The following is a 24,936-nucleotide window of genomic DNA, read 5'->3' as shown; positions in this document are numbered from 1 at the left end:
CAGATCTCCAAGGCTGATAGGCCTTTACCTTATCTGAGTTTCATCTTGGAGGCCTCTACTAACACTTATATAATACAAAATTCACCAACCTGCTGCATTTCCTCCCCAGGGGGAGCAGAGCTGCTCTCCCTTCCCCAGTCACAGGACTCAGGTGCATCTTTAACTTAGCCAGGAAAAGCAGGGGCTGAAGATGAGGAAAGGCCCCAGTTTCCATTGGTCAGAGGATTAATTAGAATAAACAGGGCTCCCCTGGCACTGGGTTACCCACGTGGGAATCCTTGCAGGCCTGGGAGCAGGGGTGGGTGGAGGACAGAGCTGCAGGTGTGAGGAGTTTGAACAGCCCGTGCAGGACAGGGAGGAGCATCCATGGCACACGTGGTGCAAACCCATCCTCCAGTCCCTGCCCTGGCTCCTGCCCAGCCCAGCCCAACTCTGACTCCAGAGCTGGGGGAAACAGCTCATTTTCCATCTCTGAGCCTTTATTACTATGGAATATTCCAAAACAACAAAACCAACAACACAGTTACAAAAGGAGTTCACGGAGAAATGTGAAGCAGCCTGTGTTTGAAATGCTCTGTGTCACCATACTGAGTCCAGTATAAAACAAGGCATATTTATACATATATAAAATATAAAAGGAACAATACATCAGAAATGTATAAACAAGGGCTGTGGAGGCCTGGGTGGTATTTACAGTGAGAGGTGGCGGGGGTGGGAGCAGGCAGTGTCCGTCCAGAGGGAGCTGAAGATGCACCTGGGAGTCTGTGGCAGAGAGAGGCTCAGACCTGCAAATGGTCTGAGGGTTCTGTGGCTTGGGAGGAACCCAAGGGCAGGATCAGTCACAGCCAAGGCCACCAGCTCTGCTCTGCCCAGGCCTGGTCAGTGTCACCTCGTGTTCCCATCTCAAACAGCAGGTCAGGCCCAGGGCCAGAAGGGAATAGAATAAAATAATAATAATAATAATAATTAACTCATCAGAGCCAAGTTCCACGTTCACACTGGTCACTGCTCTGGCAGTTGTGGCCCAGCCCTGAGGCCTCCCTGGCCACGGTGGGTTCACGTCAAGGCAACAAGTGGGGCACGAGGCCGAGTTCTGGAGGCGAGGAGAGAAGTCCCAGTAAGTGCTGCCTGTGGCTCCTCAGAGCTCCTTGAGGATGATCTGGAACTTGTTCTCTGCTTCCACCACGTCCAGGAGAAAGGCCATGTGGTTGCTGTAGTGCTGGATGATGTTGTTGTCCATGTTCACCAGGATCCTGCAGGAGAGGGAGAGCAGCTGGATCAGATGCAGCACACAGACAGCTTGTCCACTTTACCCAGTGTGAGGGGCTCAGCCACCATTAATTAATGAATCAATCAATTAAATGATTAATTAAAGCCACAGCACAACACAAGGGGAGATCCTGCTGAGCTTTTCTCCCTGACAATTCTCCCTGACATGCCTTGGCCCCCAGCATTGGCTCCTTGGGCAAATCTCCCTGGATTCTGAGGGTGTGAATTCAGAGCAGAGGAGCTCCCTGCTCCCTTCTCTGGCCTTGCAGGAATTGCCTGTTCTGGAGGAGCTGAGGCTGCTCTGGGAGCACATGGAAGTTCTTTCCAGAACAGCCCCCCATGCAGATGTGCCCCCGGTGGGCTGGGGAGCCCTTCCTGCAGGAGCAGCCCCAGCTGTGGCAAAGCCCTCCCTGAGTTGCTCCAGGGTCCCAGCCCTGCTGCAGAGCTCTCAGCTGCCCTGCCCTGGAATCAGTTCCATGGAGACACAGGGAAAAGGAGACACTTCAAGGGCAGATGTGACCCCGAGGCTGTGGTTCTGTGCCAGGCAAGAGCCCCTCGTTCCTGTCAGGGGCAGCTTGGCATCACCCCCCAGTGTTCCCATAAATCAGTGTGAAATGTGGAGGAAACAAGAGATTCTCTTCCTTTGCGGGAAGCACAACCCCTGCAGGTTCCTGCTGGGGCCATTAGTGGGGCAAGAGCGTTAATTGTGCAATGCTCCTCAAGCCAAGATTAAAACCAAGAAAAGCTGAGCCTCTGACACATCCAGCAGTGCCACAGGCACAAACACAGGCCCTGCTGTCCCCCCGGGGGTCAGGGCAGCTCCTCACAGCCCCTCTGGCACAGCTGAGGGGGCAGCTCTGCCCTCGTGCCGGGCTGTGCCAGGGCCGGGGCTGCCTTTGCAGCAGTGCCCAGAACATTCCCCAAGGCTGGGCATTCTGTCAGGGCACAGCTGGGGAGTGCAGCCCACCCAGGGCTGGGGTAGGCTGGGACAGAGGGTCTGATCCCCCCAGGGATCTGTCCAGGGGCTGCATCCCACCCCCAGCCCTGGCCCTGGCCCTGGGACCACTCCTGTGCCCCTGGGGCCAAAGGGCCCAGATCCCCAAGCCCTGGATCCCAGGTCTGGCCCCCAACAGGTGCCCCAGAGAGTCCCTGTGGGTGCCCAGGGCAGGATGTCACAAAAAGCTTTGCAGCAGCAGAGCTGCTTCCCCTATCTCTGGCTATCTCAGTGCAGGAACCAGAGGAGTCACCTGTGCCTCTTGCTCCCCTGCTTCCAGCTGATTTCCCAACCACAAATGATTCCAGGGAGTGCTGATTAAGAATCTGAGCCCTGTGTTGTTTTTCTAGACCAAACCTCACCACGATACGAATTCTCGTTGTTGCTGCTGAGTCACCTGAGCTCGGGTTCACCCGCATGAGCTCAGTGCCCTGGCCAGGCCCTCACCCTCCCCTGCCAGGCCAGGCAGGACCACTGGGCTTCACTGCCTTCCCCCAGATGCAGATCTGCCCCTCAAGCTGCAATTACCAGGAGATGGTTGCTTTGGGTGGAGCAACAGGACAAAATTATTGAAAATTAAATCTGCGGGAGCAGGAACCAGGCCCTGCCCCTGCCCTGTCCCAGGCTGGAGGTGTCCTGTGTGTCCCTCACACTGCAGCAGTGACTTCTGGCACTGGGCACAGCTTCCATTAAACCAGGGGTCAAAATTATTGATGTAAACTGAGTTCCAGGCGTGGCCTTTTCTCTTCATTAGATGCCTCTTTGCTCCTCCATTCCCAGGAGGAGCTGGAAGGACATGTGCCTGTTTTCCCTCCCAGTCACTGTCAGAGCTGAGGTGGTTCAGCTTCCCAGTTCAGTGACACATCCCAGTGGGGAGGAGCAGCCACAGCCTCTGCCCTCCCTTCAGCTGCCCCCTGAAGTTTTGAGCTCGGGAGGGGCAGAGGCTCCAGGCTGGGGCAGGTTCCAGTCCAGCTGGGCTGCTGTCACACCTGGACAGCCCTGAGGGGCTCTGTGACCACAGGGACCACAGTCCCCTCCGTCCTGGGCCTGCCCAAAGCTCTGCTCCTGCAGTTCCCTGCTGGGCACAGTGGTGTCACAAAGTCCTGAAGCTCCAGGAGGGGACCCTCCAGGGCTGCCACAGTCACCCAGCACAGGCTCCCCCTGAGCCAGGGCCATGGCAGAGCTGGTCTGGAGAAGCAAACACTGATCCCTCTTTGATAAGTTCTCCATAACCTCAGGCTTTTAAACTGAGCCACAAAGGATCCCCCATTAAACTACCCAAACAATTCCTCCTTCACCCAACTTCCTTTCCTTGGGAGACTTTACCCTCCAAACTAATACAATACAAACAAGCATTATCCCAAATCTTTAAAGCCCAGAGAGATCCAAGTTTTATATGCTCCAAATAGCACAGGCTGACAAGGCTTTACCTTTTATTATCTTGTTAAAAGGCTGTCTGAGCCTATGGCAGAGCCCCAGAGAGGAGGGGGCTCTGGAGGCACAGCATAAAAGCAGATGAGAGATTGATTAGCTTACCCTCTTTTGCATTTTTTGTAGACTTTATAAATGCTTTCTTCAGGAAGCCCATATTTTTCTGAAATCTGTGAGAGAAAAAAGGCAATTCTTTGTACTTGTAAAATGAAATTCCCATGATAAAAATCAAAGATAACACCAAGCCAGGGGTGTTCAGCAGCAAAGGATTCCCCTCCCTTTCACTCAAGAAGAAAGGGGCCAAACCCATGACCTGAACATTCTCCTGGGCAGGTTCAGTTTTGGTCTTAGGATGACAGGAGGTTTGCAGGTTTTCCCAAGCATTTTCCATAGAGGTTTTTTACTTTCTGTGGTGAGGGATGGGAAAGGGACAAGATGGACAAAAATCCTCCATGCTGACATTTCTCAAACTCTCTCTGTTTAAAAGTTTGTAGAACCAACAGAGCTTAAGGTGCAGCCATAAAGCCACCCCAGATCTGGGAGGTTTATTGTTTGCTTCCTTCCCAGCAGCCTCCAAGGAGAGCTGAGTTATCAGAGATGCTGCTGATAATCATCACAGAAATATGTCTGTGCTCCTCAAAGACAGCCATGGCATTCCAGCAGGAGGGCAGCACTGACTCCACATCTCAGCCCTGAGAATGGAAAAGGCGTCTTACAGTGGAAAATCTGACTGTGTTGTCACAGGAGGAGCTTCTCTTGTGATCTGAGCAGAACACCTTGCCCTGAGGTGGTTCCTCCATCGCAGCCCATGCCAGGAGCTGTTGGTGGGACCTGCTGCTCACACTTTCTGTCTCCACTGCCAGGAGAGAGCAGGCAGAGGGAGGAGCAGCCCTATATCCACCTGCCTGTGCCCCAGCACCATTCCCTCTGCCTGCAGGCTGCTCATTCCCAGGGCTCTGGGAGCACTTACAGCAGTTCTGAGGCCCTGCAGGTCTGGGGTCTTCAACATGAGGGCATCAAACACCTCCTCGGCCTCCCTGCGCACGTACAGCAGCACTGCAAGAGAAGGGGCAGCCCTGACTCAGGGGCCCACAGGCCTGTGGCCTCCTGGAAGTCAAGAGCCAAGGGGTCCTGAACCCAAGGAGTCCTGTCCCTCCCAGGCATTACCTCTCTGGGGATCCTCTTCCTTGCTTTGCTTTGCAGGAATCGCCTCAAACTCGTCTGTGAAGGAGGCACCGCTGCGTTTAAGGGGCAGCCTGAGCCAAAGGAAACAACACCCTCAGGAGCACAGACCAGCAAACAAAATCATTCCAGCAACTGAACTTCTGATTGAACAACCAATTACCCCCACAACCACCCAGCAATTAAGTACTGGTTGGTAATTACAGCAGCAAGTGTCCCTCAGAGCTGTAACTTCCTGCCTAAAGCACATGGGGAGCTCAGGGAGAGCAGAGAGTTTGGTGTCACACCAAAACCAGAAGTCTTTTGCACCCTCATGTCACTGTTTCTCTGTTGTATCACCAGACAGTGGGCCAGGCCTGGGGGAGATGCTGGTTCTCCCCACTCTAGACAAGGTACAAGTGTGTCTACATCGTTCTGCTTCATTCCAGTTATTTTACAGCCTCTGGGTACTCCAACCCTTCCGCTGTGACCTGTGACTCTCCCTGTCTAACCCTGAGAGCAGCAGGACAGTCAGGGGCCAGCCCATGGCAGGGGCACAAATGGGCCTGTGTTTCTGCAGCCCTCGAGCCCACTCTGGGCCCAGGTTTAACACATTCTGGCTCTCAGGGGCACCAGGGGCACACTGTGCTGTGTTACTGTGCACCTGTGGGCCCCCACCGGCCAAGCCATTCCCACAGGAGCAGAGCAGCTGCTGGGAGGGCACAGCTGCTGGGAGGGCACAGCTGCTGGGAGGGCACAGCTGCATCCTTACCTGTTGGCAGCGCTGGGAACAGCAGGAGGGAGCACCTGGAATGCAGAGGAAAGGTGGATCTGTGAGCCTGCACTGTGTGCCAGAGGCTGCCATGAGGCCACATGGGCACAGTTCAAATGTGACTTCCCTCCTCCCAGCCCAGCACACAATTAACCCCAAATATCTGCTTCTGTTTCTTACATCAAATGAATATAATGCAAAGAACTTCTCCAGATTCCCCCTCCCCGACTGAGACAGTTGTTTCTGAGACAGGGAATGCAGATGAGCTCTGAAGGACACTGGGTTAAGGTTTCCTTGGGATGAGGGGGCAGAGATGTCCCACACAGGCAGGGACTGAGAAAGTCACATTTTCTATAGTTTACTTTCTGCTGATATTTTTGCTACCACTCCAGTCCTCTGTGGGAGCTGCAGGTGATCCCTGCAAACCACAGGGTATCTGGCTGGAAGGAGCCTGGCCAGGTTATCTTGCCCATCACTGCTGCAGGACGGGGCCTCTCCCGACAGCTGCGTCTTCCAGTTCACCACATTCCCACAAGGAACTGTGGTTTGGTTTGGGATTTTTACATAACACAAGTCATGTGTGGGAGACTGATCAGTTTGGAAAGGATGGGGGTGACAGGTGAGGGCAGCAGGTGGGTTGTTTTGCAGGGACTCACCGTGCCACACCTCTGCGGGTTGGAGAAGTGCACGTTGGGGATGAACAGGACCGGCTGGGTCTCCAGGTCGGTCTCCGGCCGCAGGAACGTGATCTCATTCCCTCTGAAGCCAGAGAGCAAACAGCCTTTCAGACCTACAGATGGAAAGTCCAGTTCATCTCAGCTCAGAGGGCCCTACGAGAGGCAGCTCTGTCAGGAGAGGGGAAAGCACCAAGAGCAATGCTGGGAAAGAGGGGCCCCTGCAGATCCAGGTGCCAGGGCTGGCCGGTGCTGGCTGCGCCAGGGAAGGCCCTGCCATGAGTTCCAGGGGGGTCAGAAGGGTTGGCTGGTGTTGACAAAGGGCTCTGGGACCCTTGGCAGGAGCCCAGCAAGGCCCTGGCTGACAGGCTGCTCTGAGTGGGGCCGATGGCACCCGGGGTGGGATGCCCAGGGCAGGTCTCGTGGCAGTAACAGCCATGGATTTCAACACACATCCCACCAGGGAACAAACACAGGCACTGACCGTTGTTGTTGGAGTCCAGGCATTTTCCTTTCCTTCTGAACTGTTTCCTCTCATCGTCCCTCATCTTCCTCTCTGCTCCCTGTGGGCAGGATCAGGCACAAATCAGGACACTGAGAGTTCTGGCACTGGCCAGAGGTTCACTGGCCACCTCTGGGACAGGGGCACACTAAGGTAAAGGAGCCTTTGTTCAAAAATAGTCACCTCAGAGGCTCTACAGGCCACCAGGACCCTCTGGTACTAATCAGTTAGAAAAACAAAACTTAAATTTGCTTTTAAAAATGAAAAATAAAGACAAAAATAGCAGTGACAAATTTTCCCTTGGGAAGGAATCTGAGATAGGGGAAGAACCTCTAAGGAAATTCCCATCTCTTCTGATCCTTAACAACTTGTCAAAACCAAGAGTTTATTGTGAGGCACAGCCCCAGGTAGGGCTGATGTGGGGCACTCCTGAGTGCTCTGCAGAGGCCTCGGTGCAGCCCCATCCCTGCTGCCCTGTCGTTCAGTGGGGGCTCCTCAGCCCTGACCTCCGGCTGTGCTGGGCCCTCACAGCCTTCCTGCTTTGTCTCCTGGAGCCTCTGGAGCAGTTTGGGGCAGCAGCTGGAGCAGCAGAGCTGTACCTTGTCACAGAAGATCTTGATCTGGCAGACGGCGCGGTGCACGAGGTGGCTGCCCCCGCCGCAGTCGTACGTGTCGATCTGCAGGTTCAGGGGGACCCCCTTCACCCCCTTCTGCGAGGAGAAGTCTGTGCTCAGGCAGTTCACCCCGATGAACACCTGCAAGCAGAGCAGAGGCTGTTGGGGCTGAAAGCACCATCCTCACACAGCGAGGGGAGCAGTGGGCAGGACAGAGGCAGCGACTGAGCCGCCTCCCAGCCCTCCCAGTGCCAGCCCAGCACCTCCCAGCCCTCCCAGTGCCAGCCCAGCACCTCCCAGCCCTCCCAGTGCCAGCCCAGCACCTGAGCAGTTGGTTCCCCACCTGAGCACAGTGTCCCCCCCACACCTATTCCAGCTCTGCAGCACTCCCAGAATTCTGCCTGGGGATGTTCTTGCTGGTATTTCTGAGCTTTCACTTGAACAAGGGACCCTCAGACAGCAGAGCAAGGGGGAGGACTGAACTGCAGCTCCAGGAACTCACAGCAGTGCTGCTGGTGAAATAAATACTCAGCACACACTGGTCTCTTTTATCACCAGTGTGGAGGCAGCTCCAGTGGAAGTTTTGAAGAAAAGCTGAGCACAGCTCTAGTTCACATGGGCTCTGCAAACTGCCAGCTCATTGGTGTGATCTTGAAATTGCCCTGCACTCTGGGGACAGATTTGCAGCTGAAGATGCTCCCACAGCTCCCTCAGCCCTGAAACCCAATGTCAGCTCTAGTCAGTACCTGTGTATAGGAAAGGAAACCACTTGACTGTGGTGTGAAGTTTAACTGGAAGGAGAGAAGTAACAGGTGCCACAGACAACCCAGATTCCTGACCCCTCCTGTCTCACTCCAAGCTCTCAGTCCTCTGAAGTCTCACCTTTACCTGCCCCAGGCCAGTGCAGGGACCGAGTTTCTGCTAAGAGTTAAACCCAGCTTTGCTGAGGTGCCCCCAGGGCTTGCCACATACCTGACATATTTCCATTTCTGACACTTTGCCTTGAAGACATTTGTTAACCTCTTGGGTTGTAAAAGACTGGCTTTGCCTTTGGGCTAAAGAAGGGCTTACTGAGATCCCAAAGCAGAGCTTTCCCAAGCTTCAGACAGGTATTTATGCTTTTCTTTTTTCCTTGCCTTCATCTGTTTTTCCATGGCCCTTTCAATCCACACCAAGTAGAAAGTGTTAAAGAGACTCTGAGGAGATGCAGAAGAGACAGCAGAGCTGGAAAGCTTTTGCTTTAAGCTTTAGAGATTTTAAGGGGAAAAGGGATCTTGTGACCTGGCTGGCTCCTTTCCACAGCACACAAGGCACAGAAGGGTGGCCAGTCCTGTCTGCAGCAACTGCTCCTCCAAAGGAGGGTCTTTGTTCCCTGAGCTGGGGGTTATTTAAACAGGCCTCAGGTACATGTGAGCAGAGCCCTGAGCTGCTGCAAAAGCCTTTCTTGAGAGTTATCCATCAGCACTAGGAAAACATCTCTGAGCCAGTCCCGGGTGTTCCCGGTGTGTTTATCAGCTAATGGCAATGCTTAAGCACACAGAGGAGCCCCGTGTGCTCCCCACTGTCCTGGCAGGCAAACACTACCTGGGGCCGCTGGAGTGGCACTGTTTGGGTTTGGAACTCTCCCTGTCCTTCAGCTGAGGAGCAGGGGCAGTCTGGGCTGTCAGGAGGGAGCTGCAGCCTCATCAAGGCCTCCCACACCCCCTCCACACACAGTCTGTACCTTTGCCTCCTCGTGGATGTTCCACACGAAGGACAGGGCGTTGTAGGCCAACTCCTCGATGTTCTGCACCGTGTTGAAGTTCTCCTTGCAGTCAGCTGAAAGGCAGTGGGGCAGCAGCTCACACTTGGGCTGCCACCCTGGGCACATTGCCCAGACCTCCCCCCAGACCCTGCCCCTCCAGGGCCAGAACAAGCCACAGAGTGGTGCCAGAGGGTCCCAGCCCCTGCCCATCCCTGCCCCGGCCGTACCCACGTCGATGACCCTCTGCTTGGCCGTGGGCTGCCGGGAGTGCCAGTGCTTCCAGAACTTGAGCTGCTCCGTGGGCACCTTCTCGTTGTCAAAGACGATCATCACAACGCTCTGCAATGGCAGGACCCTCCGTGTCACACAGGGCTGTGCCCACCCTGCCCTCCCACACAGGCACAGGGGCACTGACAACACTCGGCCTCACCCCTGGGCAAACAGGGGCAGGCAAGGGAAGGGATCTGAGCACAGTCCTTCAGGATGGCTCTGAGGCCTGGCCACAGTCCCGGGGCAAGGTGGGCAATGTCTCTCCAGCTCAGAGATGCCCCAGCAGGGGCCCCTGTGGGGGTGACAGTGTGTGTGGATCCCTTAAGCTCTGAGGTGACTGGTGAGTCCATCCTTAAGGACCAGAGAGGCACCTGTAGAATGTGGGTGCCTCGTAACCAGCAGGATCTCTCCATGTGTGTGAGGTGAACTGCTGACCAATGGTGTGCTGGCATGTTGGATACAGGAGTAGATAAAAGTGAAGCTGTTACTCCAAATCAAGTCCTTTGTCTTGGGTGAGCCTTCTGACCCCAGTGCAGCCTGAGCTGTCTCTGCCTCCTCTGACCACCACTAAGCTGATCTACATTACCCCAGTAAAGGGTGACCCCAATACCCCCAGCCTGCCCTCTGGGCAGCCCTGACCTCTCTGTGACAGGTTCCAGCTGCCCAGTGGCACCACCTGTGCATCAGAGGGTTCCCCTGCTCTGAGTGAAGCCATCCCAGTCACCCCTCAGAGCCAACGTGAGCCACAAAGCCACTCCTGCCCATGCTCAGCTCCACTCCCTGCCCAGTGAAGCTGCTGCAGGTCTGAGTACAGTGTGTGTCAGCAGAATTGTCAGCCTGGCTCGTACCTTCACTTTGTTTGAGGACAAGTGCAAACATTTGCTGTCTCCTGCTGTCCTGAGTGTGATGGGGTAGAACTGTCCTTTGTTGAGGTAGGCCATGGGAGAGTCCCCAGACTTGATGTGAATGGCTTTGGGTGACCCCAGAGTGTATTCAAAGTCACTGCATGGAACAAAGGGAGAAGGGTGAATAAGCACACGCTGCTGGTTCACTCCAGAAGCAAAACAAGAGCCAGGGAGCCTCCACCCCTGCAGGTTCCAGACACTGCAGACACAGGAGTTTCTGCTCTGCTCCCATCTCACACACACCACCCAGCACCTCCCAGCACAGCACATGCTGGTCCTGCCCAGCACCCCAGGGAGCAGCAGCAGTGCTCCAACAGCCTCCCTTTACCCTTTGGTTTTGGCTTTAAAAAACCCTGGACTTGATTGTAACCAGTATTTTTCTGTGGATGGCAACAGAACCATTGCTCAACTAACACCATAAACCAAAGCACAGAAAACAGGCACCTGCAATGAGACTTTACGACATCCTAAATTCAGATTCCTGTCTCCAAATTCCCACCCACAAACGGCTGAGGCAGCAATCCTGTCCCTTGATGGCTCTGTAGAAGCAGGAGGACCTGCAGGACACAGCCTGACTCTCCAGAACTGGACTAGGAAGCCCAGCTTGTGGAACTCTCAGCCTGCTGGGCAGCAACTTCAGTCTTTACAGAAAAGATCTGTAGTGTCACACAGAGGAAGGCGTCACTGGGGACAAGGACATTTGAAAGAAGATCCTGGTTTTCAGAAGCTCTTGGGCATTCAGACCATGAGGCCACAGCTCAAGCTGCTTTCAGCTGTGAGGAATCTGTGCAAGCCACTGCCTGTACAGGAGCCTTCACACAGACCCTTCAAGTGCCCTGTTTAGTCACCAACGCATCTTTTTCCTGCTCCACCTCCTGTGATGCCATCTCTGAAGATGGGCTTGGCAGCTCCTCTTATCTAGAGCCAGGAGAGCCAGAGAACTTCAGTGCACAAATAAGCAGAGAACAGAGGGCCCCATGGAGATGAGCTGCTGTCTGTGTGAACATCCCCACGTCTGACAGCTGAGTCACAGTCAGGTGGCTCCGGAGGCAAATAAAAAGTGGGAGGTGAAATAATGTTACCTGCTCGGAGGTTTGGTGCAGTATCTGGAGCAGGGAAGCCCTGCCTGAGACAGGGCTGGAAAGGAGGAAGAAATCCCTCTCATGTTTTAGGAATGAGAGGCACTGGCACCCTCTAAATTCAAGGTTGACTAACAGTGCTAAGTGAGAACCTAAACCTTAGATTAAGAGGAGGGTAATTATCACCCTCATCAACTGCAATCCTCCTTTTCTCTGTCATTTACCCCGTTCCAAGCAGCCGGTGGGAAGGTGGTGCAGCCACCTGGATCTATCTGTCCCACAGGAGCCCACAGGGCTCCCTGGGAAGGGGCTGGGACACAGCAAACCCTCACAGGGCCACAGCTCCCCTCGGGCAGGCCAAGGTGCTCATGAGAGGTGGATTTACAGCAGTTGGGACGGAGAACATCGACTGCTTTGGGTCTAAAAACTCAGGAACAGCAACTTGCTCCAAAGGCATCGGGAAGGCACAAGAGCTGTAATTTGCACTGCTCAGTGCCCAGCCTGGCTGGGCAGAGGGAAGGGGCACAGCCCAGTGCCCAGTGGGAGCCCCGAGCCCAGGACTGGCAGGTACCTCTTCACGGGGTCCGAGGGGTAACTCTCGGGGCAGGGCGGCTCCGGCTGCGGCTTGAGGATGTCACTGAACAGCAGCGACTGCAGACAGAGCAAACCAACCAGTCAGAACAGAGCAAACCAACCAGTCAGAACAGAGCCCTTCATTGCTTTGTCCACCCCTTCCCCCAGACATCCCAGCAGAGGCCACAAACACAGACCCTCATTTCAAAGCCTTTCCTACTTCCCAAACCAATATAACACCCCCAACAACCCCCTGGGAACGGCATCGAGCTCCCAAGGCAAAGCCAAGCTCCTCCTGACTGCAGCCTGGGCACAGCCAGCCCAGCCCCCCAGACTGCTGCAGTCCCCCCAAAGGGCTCTCACCTCCTGGGGGTCCTCCTTGAAGGTGCTGTCTGGCTGCCAGCGCTGCTGTGCCGGGGCCATGGGCAGGCTCTCGAACAGGGAGCTCAGCGAGCTGTTGTCATACACGTCCCCAGGAGGGACCAGGTAGTTGTCTGGGGTGGCCTCCAGCTTGCTGGTGCCTGGAGGGAGCAGGGCTGGCTTGTGGGGAGCAGGGACACCTTCCAGACTTAAGCCATTCTTCTTCTGTGGCTCACAGAACTCCTGGGCCATGGAGACGTTCTCAGACAGGAGCTTCATGAGATGGGCTGAGCCGTCGAAGGCGCCGATCTCGGGGTCGTAGTCCATGCCAAGGCAGTGCCTGCTGGAGGAAGGGCCTGTCTCACACTGGGCACAGCGTGGGCAGCCCCAGAGCCAAGTGCCCTGCTGTGCTGCTGGGCACAGCCTGCACAGGTGACCCTGAGTCCCTGAGTCAGCCGTGAGCAGCTCCTGCTGACACGGGAGCACTGACAGGCCCCGGGTCATCTCCACCCACAGCTCCCAGCACAGCCAGCCAGGGCCAGAGGGGCTCAGCACACAAGGGATGAGCACCTGGAATCAGGGAACATCATTTAGATGTGGTTTGAGGCTGCAGAGCCAGGGCCTGCATCCACTATTCCTTTATTTTAGGCTATTAAACACTCAGAGCAGCAGGGACAGTAAGAAAGAACTGCTGTGTGCTCTTTCCATCTCAGTCTTCTGGGGGCTCATTGATGCTTAAAGTTGATTTCTTTTTTTTTTTCTTTCAAAGGAAAACCAATTCTTGTACAAATTCACAAATTCCAGGAGCTTAGGAGGCAAAATTCCCAGGGAACAAGATTAGTGAAAGTCTGACAGGGCTGCAGTGTTGGAAGTGGCCTCTTCAGAGCAGAAAAGACTTAAGTGCTAAAGACCTCCAAACCCACCCTCGTGGCCCCTTTGTGCAGCATCCCAGCCTGGCCCCTCCTGCAGCAGGGACTCCAGGACCTGCTGACCCTGCAGCTCTGGCCGAGCTGGGAAAAGGTGGCTCATTGCCCCTGTCACCAGCTCAGCAAACAAACCAACCCCACATTAGCAACCCACACAGGCCTTGGCAGCAGGAGCTGCCCCAGGGCTGAGCCAGGAGCTCCCACCCACCTCGAGCTTCACCTTCAGGTAGTGGCTGAAATTTCCATAGTTAATAAAAATCACAGCACTGCCCAGAATGCAGAGGCCTCTCAGAGAGGAGAAAAAGCTTAACTTGGTTGACTTATGAAGAAGGAATGAAGCATCACTCAAGAGACTTATTCTGTCAAGTTGTTAAAAACTGACAACCAGAAAAGGTTGCCAAAGTACACAATCTCCAGGAAGGGGAACTGAACTCATAGTGGCAAATGAGCCATTAATTTAATAGTTAATTATCTGAAAACCTCAAAGGACAAATGGGAGTCACTGGAAGAGAATCTTGGAGACTGGAAGCAAGTGGAAGAGAAACCCTTATCAGCTTAGGGAATGGAAAAGGACTTGGCCATTCCCTTCTTCCTGCCCCTGCTTGATCCATTTGCCCTTTCCAGTTGTCACAAAGTAGGAAATGAGACAAATTCTTCAGCTGCTGCAAATCATCACAAGTGCTGTGAACAGAGCCAGACACATCCTCAGGTGTGTAAGTGGGTGTAGCTCCATTTATACCTGCTTGGGGTCTGGCCTGAAGAATTTTAATGTGTGTCTCAGGGTTAATAACCTGCACTGTTGTTGGTAATAACAACGTGCTTTGATGTCTGTTTTATGCAAGCTCAGAGCCCCGTGGTGCCAGCAGAGAGGGAGCCAGCCAGGAGAGCACAGACTGAGGCCAACCTCTTTCCCAGGTCACTGCGTCCCATCATTCCAGCCGGGAGAATCCTCTTCTCCTTCGGGACCTGCAGCAAGGCAGAACAAAGGTTGGTTATTGTTGGATTTTATTAATGGAAAACAGAGGCAAAATTAGCCTTGTCTGTGAGCAGGGACAGGGACAGGGACAGGGGCAGGGGCAAGGACAGGGGCAGGGACAGGGACAGGGGCAGGGACAGGGGCAGGGACAGGGGCAGGGGCAGGGGCAGGGGCAGGGGCAGGAGAAGGGGCAGAGGCAGGAGAAGGGGCAGGGGCAGGAGAAGGGGCAGGAGAAGGGGCAGGGGCAGGAGGAGGGGCAGGGGCAGGGGTAGGAGGAAGGGCAGGGACAGGGGCAGGGGGCAGGGGCAGGAGAAGGGGCAGGGACAGGAGAAGGGGCAGGAGAAGGGGCAGGGGCAGGAGGAGGGGCAGGGGCAGGAGGAGGGGCAGGGGCAGGAGGAGGGGCAGGGGCAGGGGTAGGAGGAAGGGCAGGGACAGGGGCAGGGGGCAGGGGCAGGAGAAGGGGCAGGGACAGGGGCAGGGACAGGGGGCAGGGACAGGGGGCAGGGACAGGGGGCAGGGACAGGGGGCAGGGGGCAGAGGGCAGGGGGCAGAGGGCAGGGGGTACCATGTAGTAGTCGTAGAGCAGGCTGAGGGCGGCCACGCTGTCGTCGTCCCCGTTCACCCTCATCATGGCCTTGGTGGCTGCAGTAAGGGGGTTCTCCAGGTAGCTTTTCCAGGCCTCATCTTCACTGGTGTAGGGGAATTTCTGGAAGTTCATGGTGTCATTCTTCATCAGGCGCACAGACCTGAAACTGAGCCACACGGAGGAGAGTGGGAATGAAGGGTGAGGACTTTGCACAGCAATCTCCATCCACCCAGCTGAACACACAGAGGGCTTCCCAAAGGCACTGTGGAGTGGAGAAGGGATGCTTGCCTGGTCCTTGACTCCCACAGTCTTTGGGAGGCTGTGACTCTGCACAAAGGGAGGCCAGAGCCCCTCTGGGGCAGCTGTGCCTCTGCTCCCTCCTCCTGCCCCAGCGAGGCAGAACCACAGCACTGTCTGCACTGCTCCTGCCTCAGCACAGCCCACCAGCCACTCACACCACGGGGGGACAGTGGCCAGTAAAAGGGCATCAGGAAACTCACAGTTCTGCCTTGGATTTGGAGCTACAGGCCAGTGCAACCCACAGCCAGGCACAGCCACTCTGTTCAGAGAACCTGCCCTGCCCAGGTGAAACCAAACCTCAGCATTTTCCTGTGCTGCAGTTCGTGGGTTTTAAATTTAGTCCTAATCTAAATTAGTTTTTTCCCATCATTTGTATGTGATTTGGCTCAGAGGGAAGCAGACAGGCAAATCACAACCCCCTCCCTTGCACTGAGAAATTCCTGGCAGAGGTGAGGCTCGTGGGACTGCCAGAGCTGAGAAGCAACATACCAAAATAATGCCTGTCCTCTCTTCTGGCACTTTCTCCAGGCCTCTCCATCTTATGTTAATAAACTGTCAGACACTTAATTACCCAAACATTGGTCATCTTTCCTCTTCCTCCAGCAAATCCTCCCAGCAGCCAGCACAGAGGCACCTCTGTGCATTCCCTGGTGCTCCGTGCTGCAGGTTCCCCCTGCTCAGAGGGCACAGTGGTGGAATCACAGGATCTCAAGGTTGGAAAAGGCCTCCAGGATCGTGGAGTCTACCCTTGGATGAACACCCACCACAGCCACCAACCCACAGAGGATGAGGCAGTGGCTGAGCTCCTGTCACCCCCTCAGCCACGAGCACTCGGTGTCACAGCTCACACCACTCAGCAGAAAGTAACACGTCCATGGACAAAAATTACTTCTCCCTCCAAGTGGAAATGTTCAGGAGACTCAGACAGGGGTTTATAAGCAGAAGAGGCTTAAAAAAATTATGAGAAGATTTCTTTAAATCTTCAAAGTTGCCAAGAGCCAACTGGGATTAAACCACGACATAAACTACTGATGTATATTATGGGAAGGCAAAGAAAATCTACAGGAATTAAGGCACTGAATGCTACATTTTAATAGCATGTTTATAAGGAACATGTTGTTTTCATTAAGATGCTCTCCTTGTGTTCATAGTAAGTCCTGGTCTATACTTTTAAGTGAATCATTGGGAGAACAGTAATTCCTCTTGAAAGGCACCAGCATCTCTGAGAGCCCCCCTGACAGGCACTGCCAGCCCGAGTGGTGGGAGCTGCCCACGCTGGCAGGGGCAAAGCCAAGGGCTCCGCAGATGCTCCTGGGATGGAACCTGGAGGGGCACCGAGGTGGGCCCTGGGTGGGGGGCAGGATGCTGGTCCATTCCCCCTGGCAGCCCAGCCTGAGTCCTGCACAGCCCCCAGTGCCTGCCCTGCCGTGTGCCCAGCAGGGAATAACCCACAGACTGGGCAGGGATCGCCCTGGGGATGCTCCCAGGGACAGCCCTGGGGATGCTCCCCAGCTCTGCACCACGAGGCCACCACAGGCTCCCCTGCTGTCCCTGTCACCTGTCACTGAGGAGGGTGTTGCTTTGCCCTCCCCATCTGAGCTGCCAGGACAGAAAGTGGCACCGGCCCTGCTGGTGGCCGGAGGTGCCCAGTCCGCCCTCGGGTGGCAGTCCCGGGGCTCAGGCTGGGCCAGGGGCAGCTCTTCACCTGCTCCATCCCCTCAGGATAATAACGGGGATGCCGGGTCTGCTCCTCCCTCCCTGGCGCGGGGTGATGCACCGGCACCGGTTTCACTCCGCGCACGAAACTTCACCAGGTGTTCCGGCAGTTTCGTTGTCTTTAGCGTTTCTCACGCAGCCCTCCCTCCTTCTCCTCCTCCTCCTCCTCCTCCTGCTCCTCCTCCTGCCCTCGGTGCCGGCTCCGCAGAGCCATCGCCGTGACTCAGATTTCACCGCTGCCGACTCGCGATGGGCTGTTGGGTCCTGTCCGGACAGGAATCCTCTCCCGCTCCCAATCCGATCTGCTCAAGGAAGAATGGGCAGCAACAGGCCCTGCTCAGGGTGAGACTCAGCTCCCATCACTCGTAATCAACACACAGAAACACACCGGGGCAAGGAGCAGCAGCAAAGCACTCAGGAGCTTAGAGAAGCAAAGATGGTACAAGCAAAAACTGCTTTGGAGCTTTATTGTCCCTCACCTGACACACTCCTGGTGTGACTCCCTCCTGCCTCCTGCCTTGGCCTGCTGTGCCAGCATTTCTCTGGGGGCAGAGGGGAGCTGGGGGGCTTGGGGTCTCAACCACTTGTAGCTGCACCCAGTTTATGAGTGAAGACAAGCCCAAAACGTGCCCCTGGACCCTGCACCTCCTTTCAGATGTGGCTCCATTGGCAGCTCACAGACATTGCCCCCTCATCTCTGCCTGCCCCACAGCTCTGCGGGGAGAACCATCCTTGGGGCAAGGCTGGCACAGGGAAAACCTGCCCTGCCCTCAGCCTGGCACAAAGCAAAGGCACTTCCCAAAGTGACAAGCCACGCTCAGAGCTTGGGAGCACTGAAAGGTGTTCCTGGTTCTCCTGTCCTAAAGCAGCAGAAAGCAGGGACGGGAGGGTCAGGACAGCAGCATTTCAGGCTACTCCAGGACCTCTGGGAACTTCAGGCTTAGAAGCCACACAGGCCTTGGAAGTCAGTGGATTGACAGCCCAGTGGCTCCTCCATGCACTGGGAACTGCCCTGGTCCCAGTGAGCCTCACCAGCTCACCCAGCTGAGGACTCAACAGAGGTGCAATGATGGGCTCTGCACATTTCCTGCATCTTGGTTCTGTTCCAGAGCCCATCTGCTCCCTGGTAGCCACTGAAAGACGTGACTGGAGCCATGGGATCACCTCAGAGCACGTGCCCTGTTTGGCAGAGCGAAGGCTCCTGTGCCAGGCCATGCCCAGAGCTCCAGCCAGGGAAACACAAACACGTGGGACCAGCAGGCTCTGTCCGTCTGTCCCTCCCTCCCTCCTGTCCCTCCTGCGTGTGCTGGCCTGGGGTCATGAGCAGATCAGGGCTGGGGAAGGAGCAGCCTGTTTGTTTGCAAACAGTTCCCAGTTTGACACAAGGTGATCCCAACCTCCCTTCCTGCTCCATCCCACCCCATCTCTGCTTCCCCTCTTCGTCTCTGCGAGTTTAACAAACAAGCACACCTGGAGACTGTGACAGTACAATCAGCAGTCAGTGTGTTGTCACAGGCCCATCCAGAGTCAGGCAAAAATCCAAACAGAGACAGAACCAGGAAAAAAAACACAGAAAGAAACACACCAAACGCAGACTAATGACAGAAACCTCTGCCTGGATGCCAAGTACAACACGGTGTCAATCCACAGGAAAGGCCCAGGACAGCCTAATCTCATGGCCCCTGACCTGCTCTGCCCACAGGACCGCAGTGTTTTCTCTGGCAGTGCAGCACAATGTCCCTCTGTCCCTGGCAGGGGCACCCCCAGCCCCGGGCACTGAGGTTGTTAACTCAGCACAGCCCGATGTTTCCAGCCATCCCTCGGCCAGGCTCACCCACAGACACTGCACCAGCTCCTCTTTTCCCTGCAGGTCCTGCACGGCACAGGCACGAGCCAGGAACCCACCCCAGAGCCCGGCCCTGCACAGGGCTCAGCGCAGGAGGGGCCGTCCTGACCATCCTGGGAAGTGACTCCTGATCCCCAAAGGGCTCAGCTGGTGCAGCCCTGGAGCTCAGAGCCCCCAGAGGGTGGGCTGGCCCTGGCCCTGCTCCTGGCCCTGCTCCTGGCCCTGGGGTGCTGTGCCCTCAGTGGGACACGGGGCAGGGCCCAGGTGGGCACTGGGGTGTGCTGTGCTGGAGCAGAGCCCTGCTGAGCCCCTGGGCTGACCCCCCCAGCTCCAGCTCTCCTGGGCAGCTGGAACCAGTGGGAACAGTTTGCAGGCTCAGTCCATGGTGGAACAGGCAAACCTTCCAGGGGCAGGGGCTGCCTGGAGAATGTGCAGGGACCTCACCTGGCCTTTCTGGGTAACTTACAGCTCTTTAGGACCCTTAAACCCACAGCTCCAGCTCAGTATTCTGCCTTTTTCCGACACCAGCCTAACTAACTCCCTGCTCTTGCAGCTCTGTATGCCCACAGGGAAAGCCGAGGCACAGGAATTGCCACTGCAGTGCCTTAGTCCAGCTCAGCAAAGAGAGACAGGACCAGCCCTGACCCTCTGCCATAACCCCCCAGCCCTGGGCTGGTCCTGCCTCCTCAGCCTGGAGGGCTCCAGGAGACAAGCCAGTGCTGAGTGATGTTGGGGGACACCGGCTGGTTTTGTGTTTTACCTGATAACATCACCCCTGAGGGCTCCACCCACACAATCCCATTGCACAAATTATTCCTGCTTTAGTGCCTCCCCTGCCTAACAAAACAAATTACAGCACAGAATTAGTTTGCAGTTCAGGAATTATGGCTGATTTTTTCCAGCAGCAGTTTATGATGTCAGATGGTTCAGTTTGGGTGCCCGGAGTTTCAGGGCAATCTGCACAAACCCAGGCCCTGAGCATCTGCTGCCACTTCTGAAACCCTCTGTAAACTCCACTCTCTCCTTATTTTCATGCTCATGTACTCATGGGCACAAACCTTCACCTCACACACACAGCACACCCTGCACTGAAGCTCCCAGCCCTTCACACACCACAAGGAAGGTTACACACAATGAGAAGAGCTTCCTAACTCCAGGAGTTTGGGTATTTGCAGTTATTTCTTTTTGTTTTCAGTGCCTATGGATTTCTCTCCCAGCTTTCATATGCAACATCCTACCTATTGCCATTTTATTTTTGAAATTCTTGTTAGTCACTGACTGCAAGAACCATGCCTTTGAAATAAAATTACATTTAAAAAATCAGTTTTACAAGACTTGGATTTAAAAAACCCCAACAATGGTAGCAATAAAGGGATATGAAAACTTTTGTAACAAAATTGTTTCTTTTTTACTGCTCTTCAGGTAATCAGGTTTTAATCCAGTAATTAGTTATTATGGGTTATTTGCACGGTACTGACAGCCCAGTTTTACTCAAGTTTCTGTGCTTCCCTCATCACGTGCTCTGAGAGGATCCTGCAGTGACACACCAGTGCTGCCCCGTGTTCCTGAGTGAAGCTCAGCACCCACTGAGGAGGGCAGTGAGAGCAGAGCCTGGCACTGCCCCCGGGAGGTGTTACCTCCAGAGCTGGCTCAGGCTCCTGATGTGCTCTGAGCCAACAGGACAGTTGGGTCCTCCTGGTCTAGTCTGGGCTGTGCTGATCTCTCCTACTGCCTGCGAATTCAGGCACCTGTTTCACTGGCTGAGGGTGGGTGAGGTGAGTCCTGGTGCCCAAGAGGATCCAGGGAAGCGATGCCAGGGCAGGACACTCTGCAGGAGCAGCTGCTCCCCTGCCCTGTCCTGCTCCTCGGCTGTTCCTCCCACAGCACAGCTGGGACAGCAGGGTGGGCTCTCCCCTCGTGTTTATCTCATTCTTCCCATCCTAGAGGGACTTTTCATCCCAGACAACGTGCCTGACTGACCACTCTGTGCATGGAATTCTGACCCAGAGTGTCCTGTGGACACGTCCCAGGGTCAACAAGCCTTTTGCTTTGCTGTTTAACAGGAATTAAAAACAAAAAGCAAAAGCAGCATAATGTGCTTCAAACAATGCTTTTGCCAAACAAACATGATTCACCCCATTGTAGGTATAACCCTATAAAACCAGGCAGTTCTGGAGAGCAAGGACAAGCAGCACCACTTGGAGTGCAAGGCAGAAGGATGAAAAGAAAGAAGCAGCTGACAGGGCAGGAGGGTGAGTGGCAGCTGCTCCTGCCCTCTGACACTCCTGGATATGAACACTCTGGGGACAAGGACTCTTTGGGCTCAGAGCTCCCCCTGCCCACAACCAGCTACGAGCCAGACCAGCATTAACACCCACAGGAACAACAGGAAACAAACCACAGAATCACAGAATGGGCTGGGCTGGAAGGGCCCTTAAGCCCATCCAGTCCCGCCCCTGCCATGGTGTCCCCAAGCCCCGTCCAGCCTGGCCAGGGACACTCCAGGGATGGGGCAGCCACAGCCTCTCTGTGCCAGGGCCTGCCCAGACTCACAGCCAGGAATTGCTTCCCAATATCCCTTCTAAATCCATCCCCTTCCAGTACTCTCTTTCACATTTCCTGTCTTCCAGGCCTTGGAAACTTGGCTGTTACCAATGGAGTCTCAGATGGAATATCATCACCTGTTAACTAATCAATTCCACTGATGAAGGTACTTTTGGCTCTTGCCTTTTCCATCCCTGAGCACTCACAATTCCAGGATCCCTCTCCTGCCTGTCAGCGGAACCAAAGTGCTCACAATCCAAGCACAAATGCATTTTTGGATGAATCTTTACAATGATCAGCAATTTAAACACCAGCCAGAACAAAGCAGGGGCAGATCCTCATCAGTGTGACTGTCCCTATTCCACAAGTTTCCCTGGCATCATTCTTATGGACCAACCAGTTGAAAATGTGACCCAAAGCATCAAAGCAGAGATACTATAAATGTTGATTTACCTCTGCTTTGAGTCTGCACTTTATTCAGAGGGCTTTTACTTCTTTGCTGGGAATTGCACAGCAGTTATTTGATTGTTGTTTCTCTAATTTACAAATCTCTCCTTCTCTTTACATAACTTAAAAACCAGAAATCCACCCCAGCCTCCCTTGAAAGCTCACTTGCTCCAGCTTGGTTATCCCTTGTGTGCTTTACTGCCAGGATTTTATAAAAGGGCTTTAACTTTTCATTCACCAGGAGCATAACTCAAGTTTTAATAACACACCTTATGCATGACAAAAATTTGCTTCTGGCGATCATGGTTTCGACCACAAAACCACAACTGGGAGTAACTCCTGGTTAACTCTTTCAAGCCCACGCACCTCAGAGTTAGACAGAAGTTCAATTTAGAAGACTATGGAAATTATCAGTTAGAATATTTTACAATAGGCAAAACATCTCATTCTCTCATGTCACACTAGTCTCTCCCAGTCCTTTCTGTGAAGTCCCAAAGGGAGAGATGAGATTATTCTCCCTGTCATTTTGGGTGACAGGCCCAGCCCATGGGGACATCACAGCTCCCTTAACATCAGCCACATCTGGGCACATGCCCAGGGCTCAGACCCGTCCTCCAAGGCGGGGAGTGCATAAAGAGCCACTCCAGATCTCCCAAACGCTGCTCCTGATGCTGGAGAGCTGCACCCCGTGTGGCTGCCGAGGAGTCCCAGCTCCCTCAGCCACCGCTCAGTGCGGGGCTTTCGCAGCCTCTGCTCGAGGTTCCTCCTGCCCTGCCCTTTCCCCCTCACAGCAAACCCAAAGCTCGAGGGTTCAGCCGCTCTTTGGTCCCACGGAATTCCCGGCTCCCTCATCTCCCACCAGCGCTCTCTGCCAGCCCCGGGGGGTTTCGGGGAGGTGCCCCAGGCCCACTGTGAGCCCAAGCGGCGGCCCCGGCTCTCCTGCCCCTGCCCGGGCACCGGCGAGGGGTTTGCTGCTCCCACCTCCCCTGAGGGGACTTGCTGCTCCCACCCCTTCCCAGGGTCTTTGCTGCTCCCACCCCTTCCCGAGGGTCTTTGCTGCTCCCACCTCCCCTGAGGGATTTGCTGCTCCCACCTCCCCTGAGGGGACTTGCTGCTCTCACCCCTCCCGAGGGTCTTTGCTGCTCCCACCCCTCCCGAGGGGATTTCTCCCCGCACTGAACAAGAACGGGATTTTCATCCAGATCTGCAGACGTGTCCTCAGGACCAATTTATGGAAAAACGTCGCACAGACCCTTTCCCTTCAGGGGTAACCCAACCCAGCCCCGTGCTGGGGTCGGTCCCGGAGAGGGGCAGCCTTTGGAGCCGGGATCTGCATCCCTTGGAGCCGGGATCTGCATCTCAAAGGCGTGCGGTCCCTCACTGCCCTTCCTCATGCCAAGGGCAGGGGTTAACAGCCCGTTAACAGCACAGGGCTCAGGCAACCGTGTAATTCTGCAGGCAGCGTAATGGCCCGGTCCATAATTAGCGATAAATACATCAATGTCCCTCCGCAGCCCTTCACACACACTCCGGGCATTCCGGAGTCGATCACACGCCCTGACTCCTGAAACTGAAAAAGCATCATCTGTCAATTACCAAAAAAACTCAGGGAAAATTTAAGTCACTGACTCTTAATCAATCCAAGCAGATTGATCCCAGTATTTCCATAAAATAACAATTACTGCTGCGCCTTTTCAGGGCTCTTAATGAGTAAGAGATTGGCTGACACAGCATCTCTGCCAGGCTTGTAAACACACACAGGCGTGTGGTTTCCATCCAAAAAACACCCTCCAAAGCACCGTATCTGTAATCACACACACGTAGGTATGGACATGTGTTTCCTGTCAATTCTGTCACACACAGGTGCCTCGCAGAGGCTCTTTAACAGCGCCGTGGCAGCTCCCCAGCAGTATTCAAGATTCCTTCAGCCTTTCCTCCATCCTGGCAGACCAGTATGGCATTTGTTTGCTTTCATTTCAGAGGTGTGAGGCGTGATGTGCTGTGCCGATACCATCAGCATCCAAAGCCCAAAATATTTTGGAGGTGCCAAAATTAGAAGCGAGAGTTTCACAGGATCAGTAAGTGTTAAAATGGTTTTTCTTGTTAAAAAAAAATCAGTTCTAATTTTTTGACAAGGTCATAATGTGAATTCATTCACTTAAAAAAACCCAAAACAACCAAAACACAAATCCTTCCAAACAAATAAACAAAAAAACCCCAATAAAAATCCCTCCAATCACAAAAAACGCAAACCAACCAAAAAAACCCAAAACCAAACAAACCAAAGGAAAACCACTACACAACAACCTCCACCGCCAAAACCTAGAAACTGATAAATACTTTGGAAGGTATTTTCTGAAATTAAAAAATAAAATACTGTAGGTCCTGTCAGATTTTGTCGGCAGAGGCAGAGCAGGCTTGGCTCTAGACAGAAACCCCACGTGTCCAGTTTTAGGCTGGGCATAAAAAGGAATCAGGGTTTTAAACAACTCCTAAATAAACCCACGAAGACGCGATTCCTCCTCAGAGCAGCACCAGGTCGGTGGGGACAGAAGGTCTGGCAAAGGTTCCCGTTCCCGTTCCCGGAGCGCCGGCCCAGCCCCGGCACGAGAGGGGAGAGACAAAAAGCTCCACTTACTCCAGTTCATTGGACATGTTTCCCCCGGTGTCCCGCTCCGCTCCGGTCGGTGCCGTCTCTGCTCAGCGCCGGCCGCACACACGCATCGCCCGCCGAGTGTTTGCTTTATGAGCGGCTTTCCCGTGCAGGTATTTGGCTGACAGGTGGGTCGGGCCCCGATTGGCTGCCGGGACAGGTGCCCTGGGACAGGTACACCCAGACAGGTGCAGGTAACCCTGTGCCTGCCGAGCGGGAGGGCGGGGAGGGAGGCAGGGAAAGCCCTCGGGGGGAGAGCAGAGGATAAAGGAGTGGAATCAGGTATTCATCTCGGGGATAATTAGTTTCAGTTTGGTGAACGTGTTCCATCTCCCGCGATGCCAAAGAACTGTCATTTTATGGATTTGGGGTTTGATTTGTCCTTTGCTGTTTCTTTATATATAAATACCCTGACAAAAATACATACATACATATATACAGGAATAAATTAGGGAAGAAGAAAAGCCTCTTAGTTTCCTCTCATTCCCACATGGTAATTGTACAGGATAACCCTTTCTTGCCTTCCCTCAGCTGCTCACTCCAGAACATCTCCATAGGTATGGGGGGTTTATCCCTCTCTTAAAAGTTTCCTCT

At 54.5% G+C, this 24,936-nt stretch overlaps 1 protein-coding gene across 3 annotated transcripts; it reads right to left on the bottom strand.

The window, feature by feature from the left end:
* Positions 1–464: 464 nt before the first annotated feature.
* Positions 465–24,499, bottom strand: GRHL3 (grainyhead like transcription factor 3). 3 transcript variants are annotated; one of them, XM_071576598.1, is made up of 16 exons: positions 24,328–24,499; positions 14,816–15,002; positions 14,179–14,240; positions 12,352–12,691; positions 11,987–12,066; positions 10,280–10,433; positions 9,389–9,500; positions 9,141–9,235; positions 7,403–7,558; positions 6,786–6,864; positions 6,284–6,417; positions 5,628–5,662; positions 4,862–4,950; positions 4,665–4,750; positions 3,800–3,864; positions 465–1,253 (listed from the first exon to the last, which is right to left on the bottom strand). In XM_071576598.1, the coding sequence occupies exons 1-16, from the start codon at positions 24,342–24,344 to the stop codon at positions 1,139–1,141; spliced, it is 1,806 nt and encodes a 601-aa protein (XP_071432699.1). In that variant the 5' UTR covers positions 24,345–24,499; the 3' UTR covers positions 465–1,138. The 3 variants fall into 3 exon arrangements, with proteins under 3 accessions (XP_071432699.1, XP_071432700.1, XP_071432701.1); XM_071576599.1 differs by having other exon boundaries at positions 12,352–12,688; XM_071576600.1 differs by lacking the exon at positions 465–1,253 and having other exon boundaries at positions 3,801–3,864; positions 6,284–6,386.
* Between the last annotated feature and the right edge of the window lie 437 nt (positions 24,500–24,936).

Source organism: Pithys albifrons, chromosome 24 (assembly GCF_047495875.1).
Source record: "Pithys albifrons albifrons isolate INPA30051 chromosome 24, PitAlb_v1, whole genome shotgun sequence".
NCBI classification, from domain to species: domain Eukaryota; kingdom Metazoa; phylum Chordata; class Aves; order Passeriformes; family Thamnophilidae; genus Pithys; species Pithys albifrons.
Note: the sequence above shows the minus strand (reverse complement) of the source record. Positions and strands in the feature narration are given on the sequence as shown.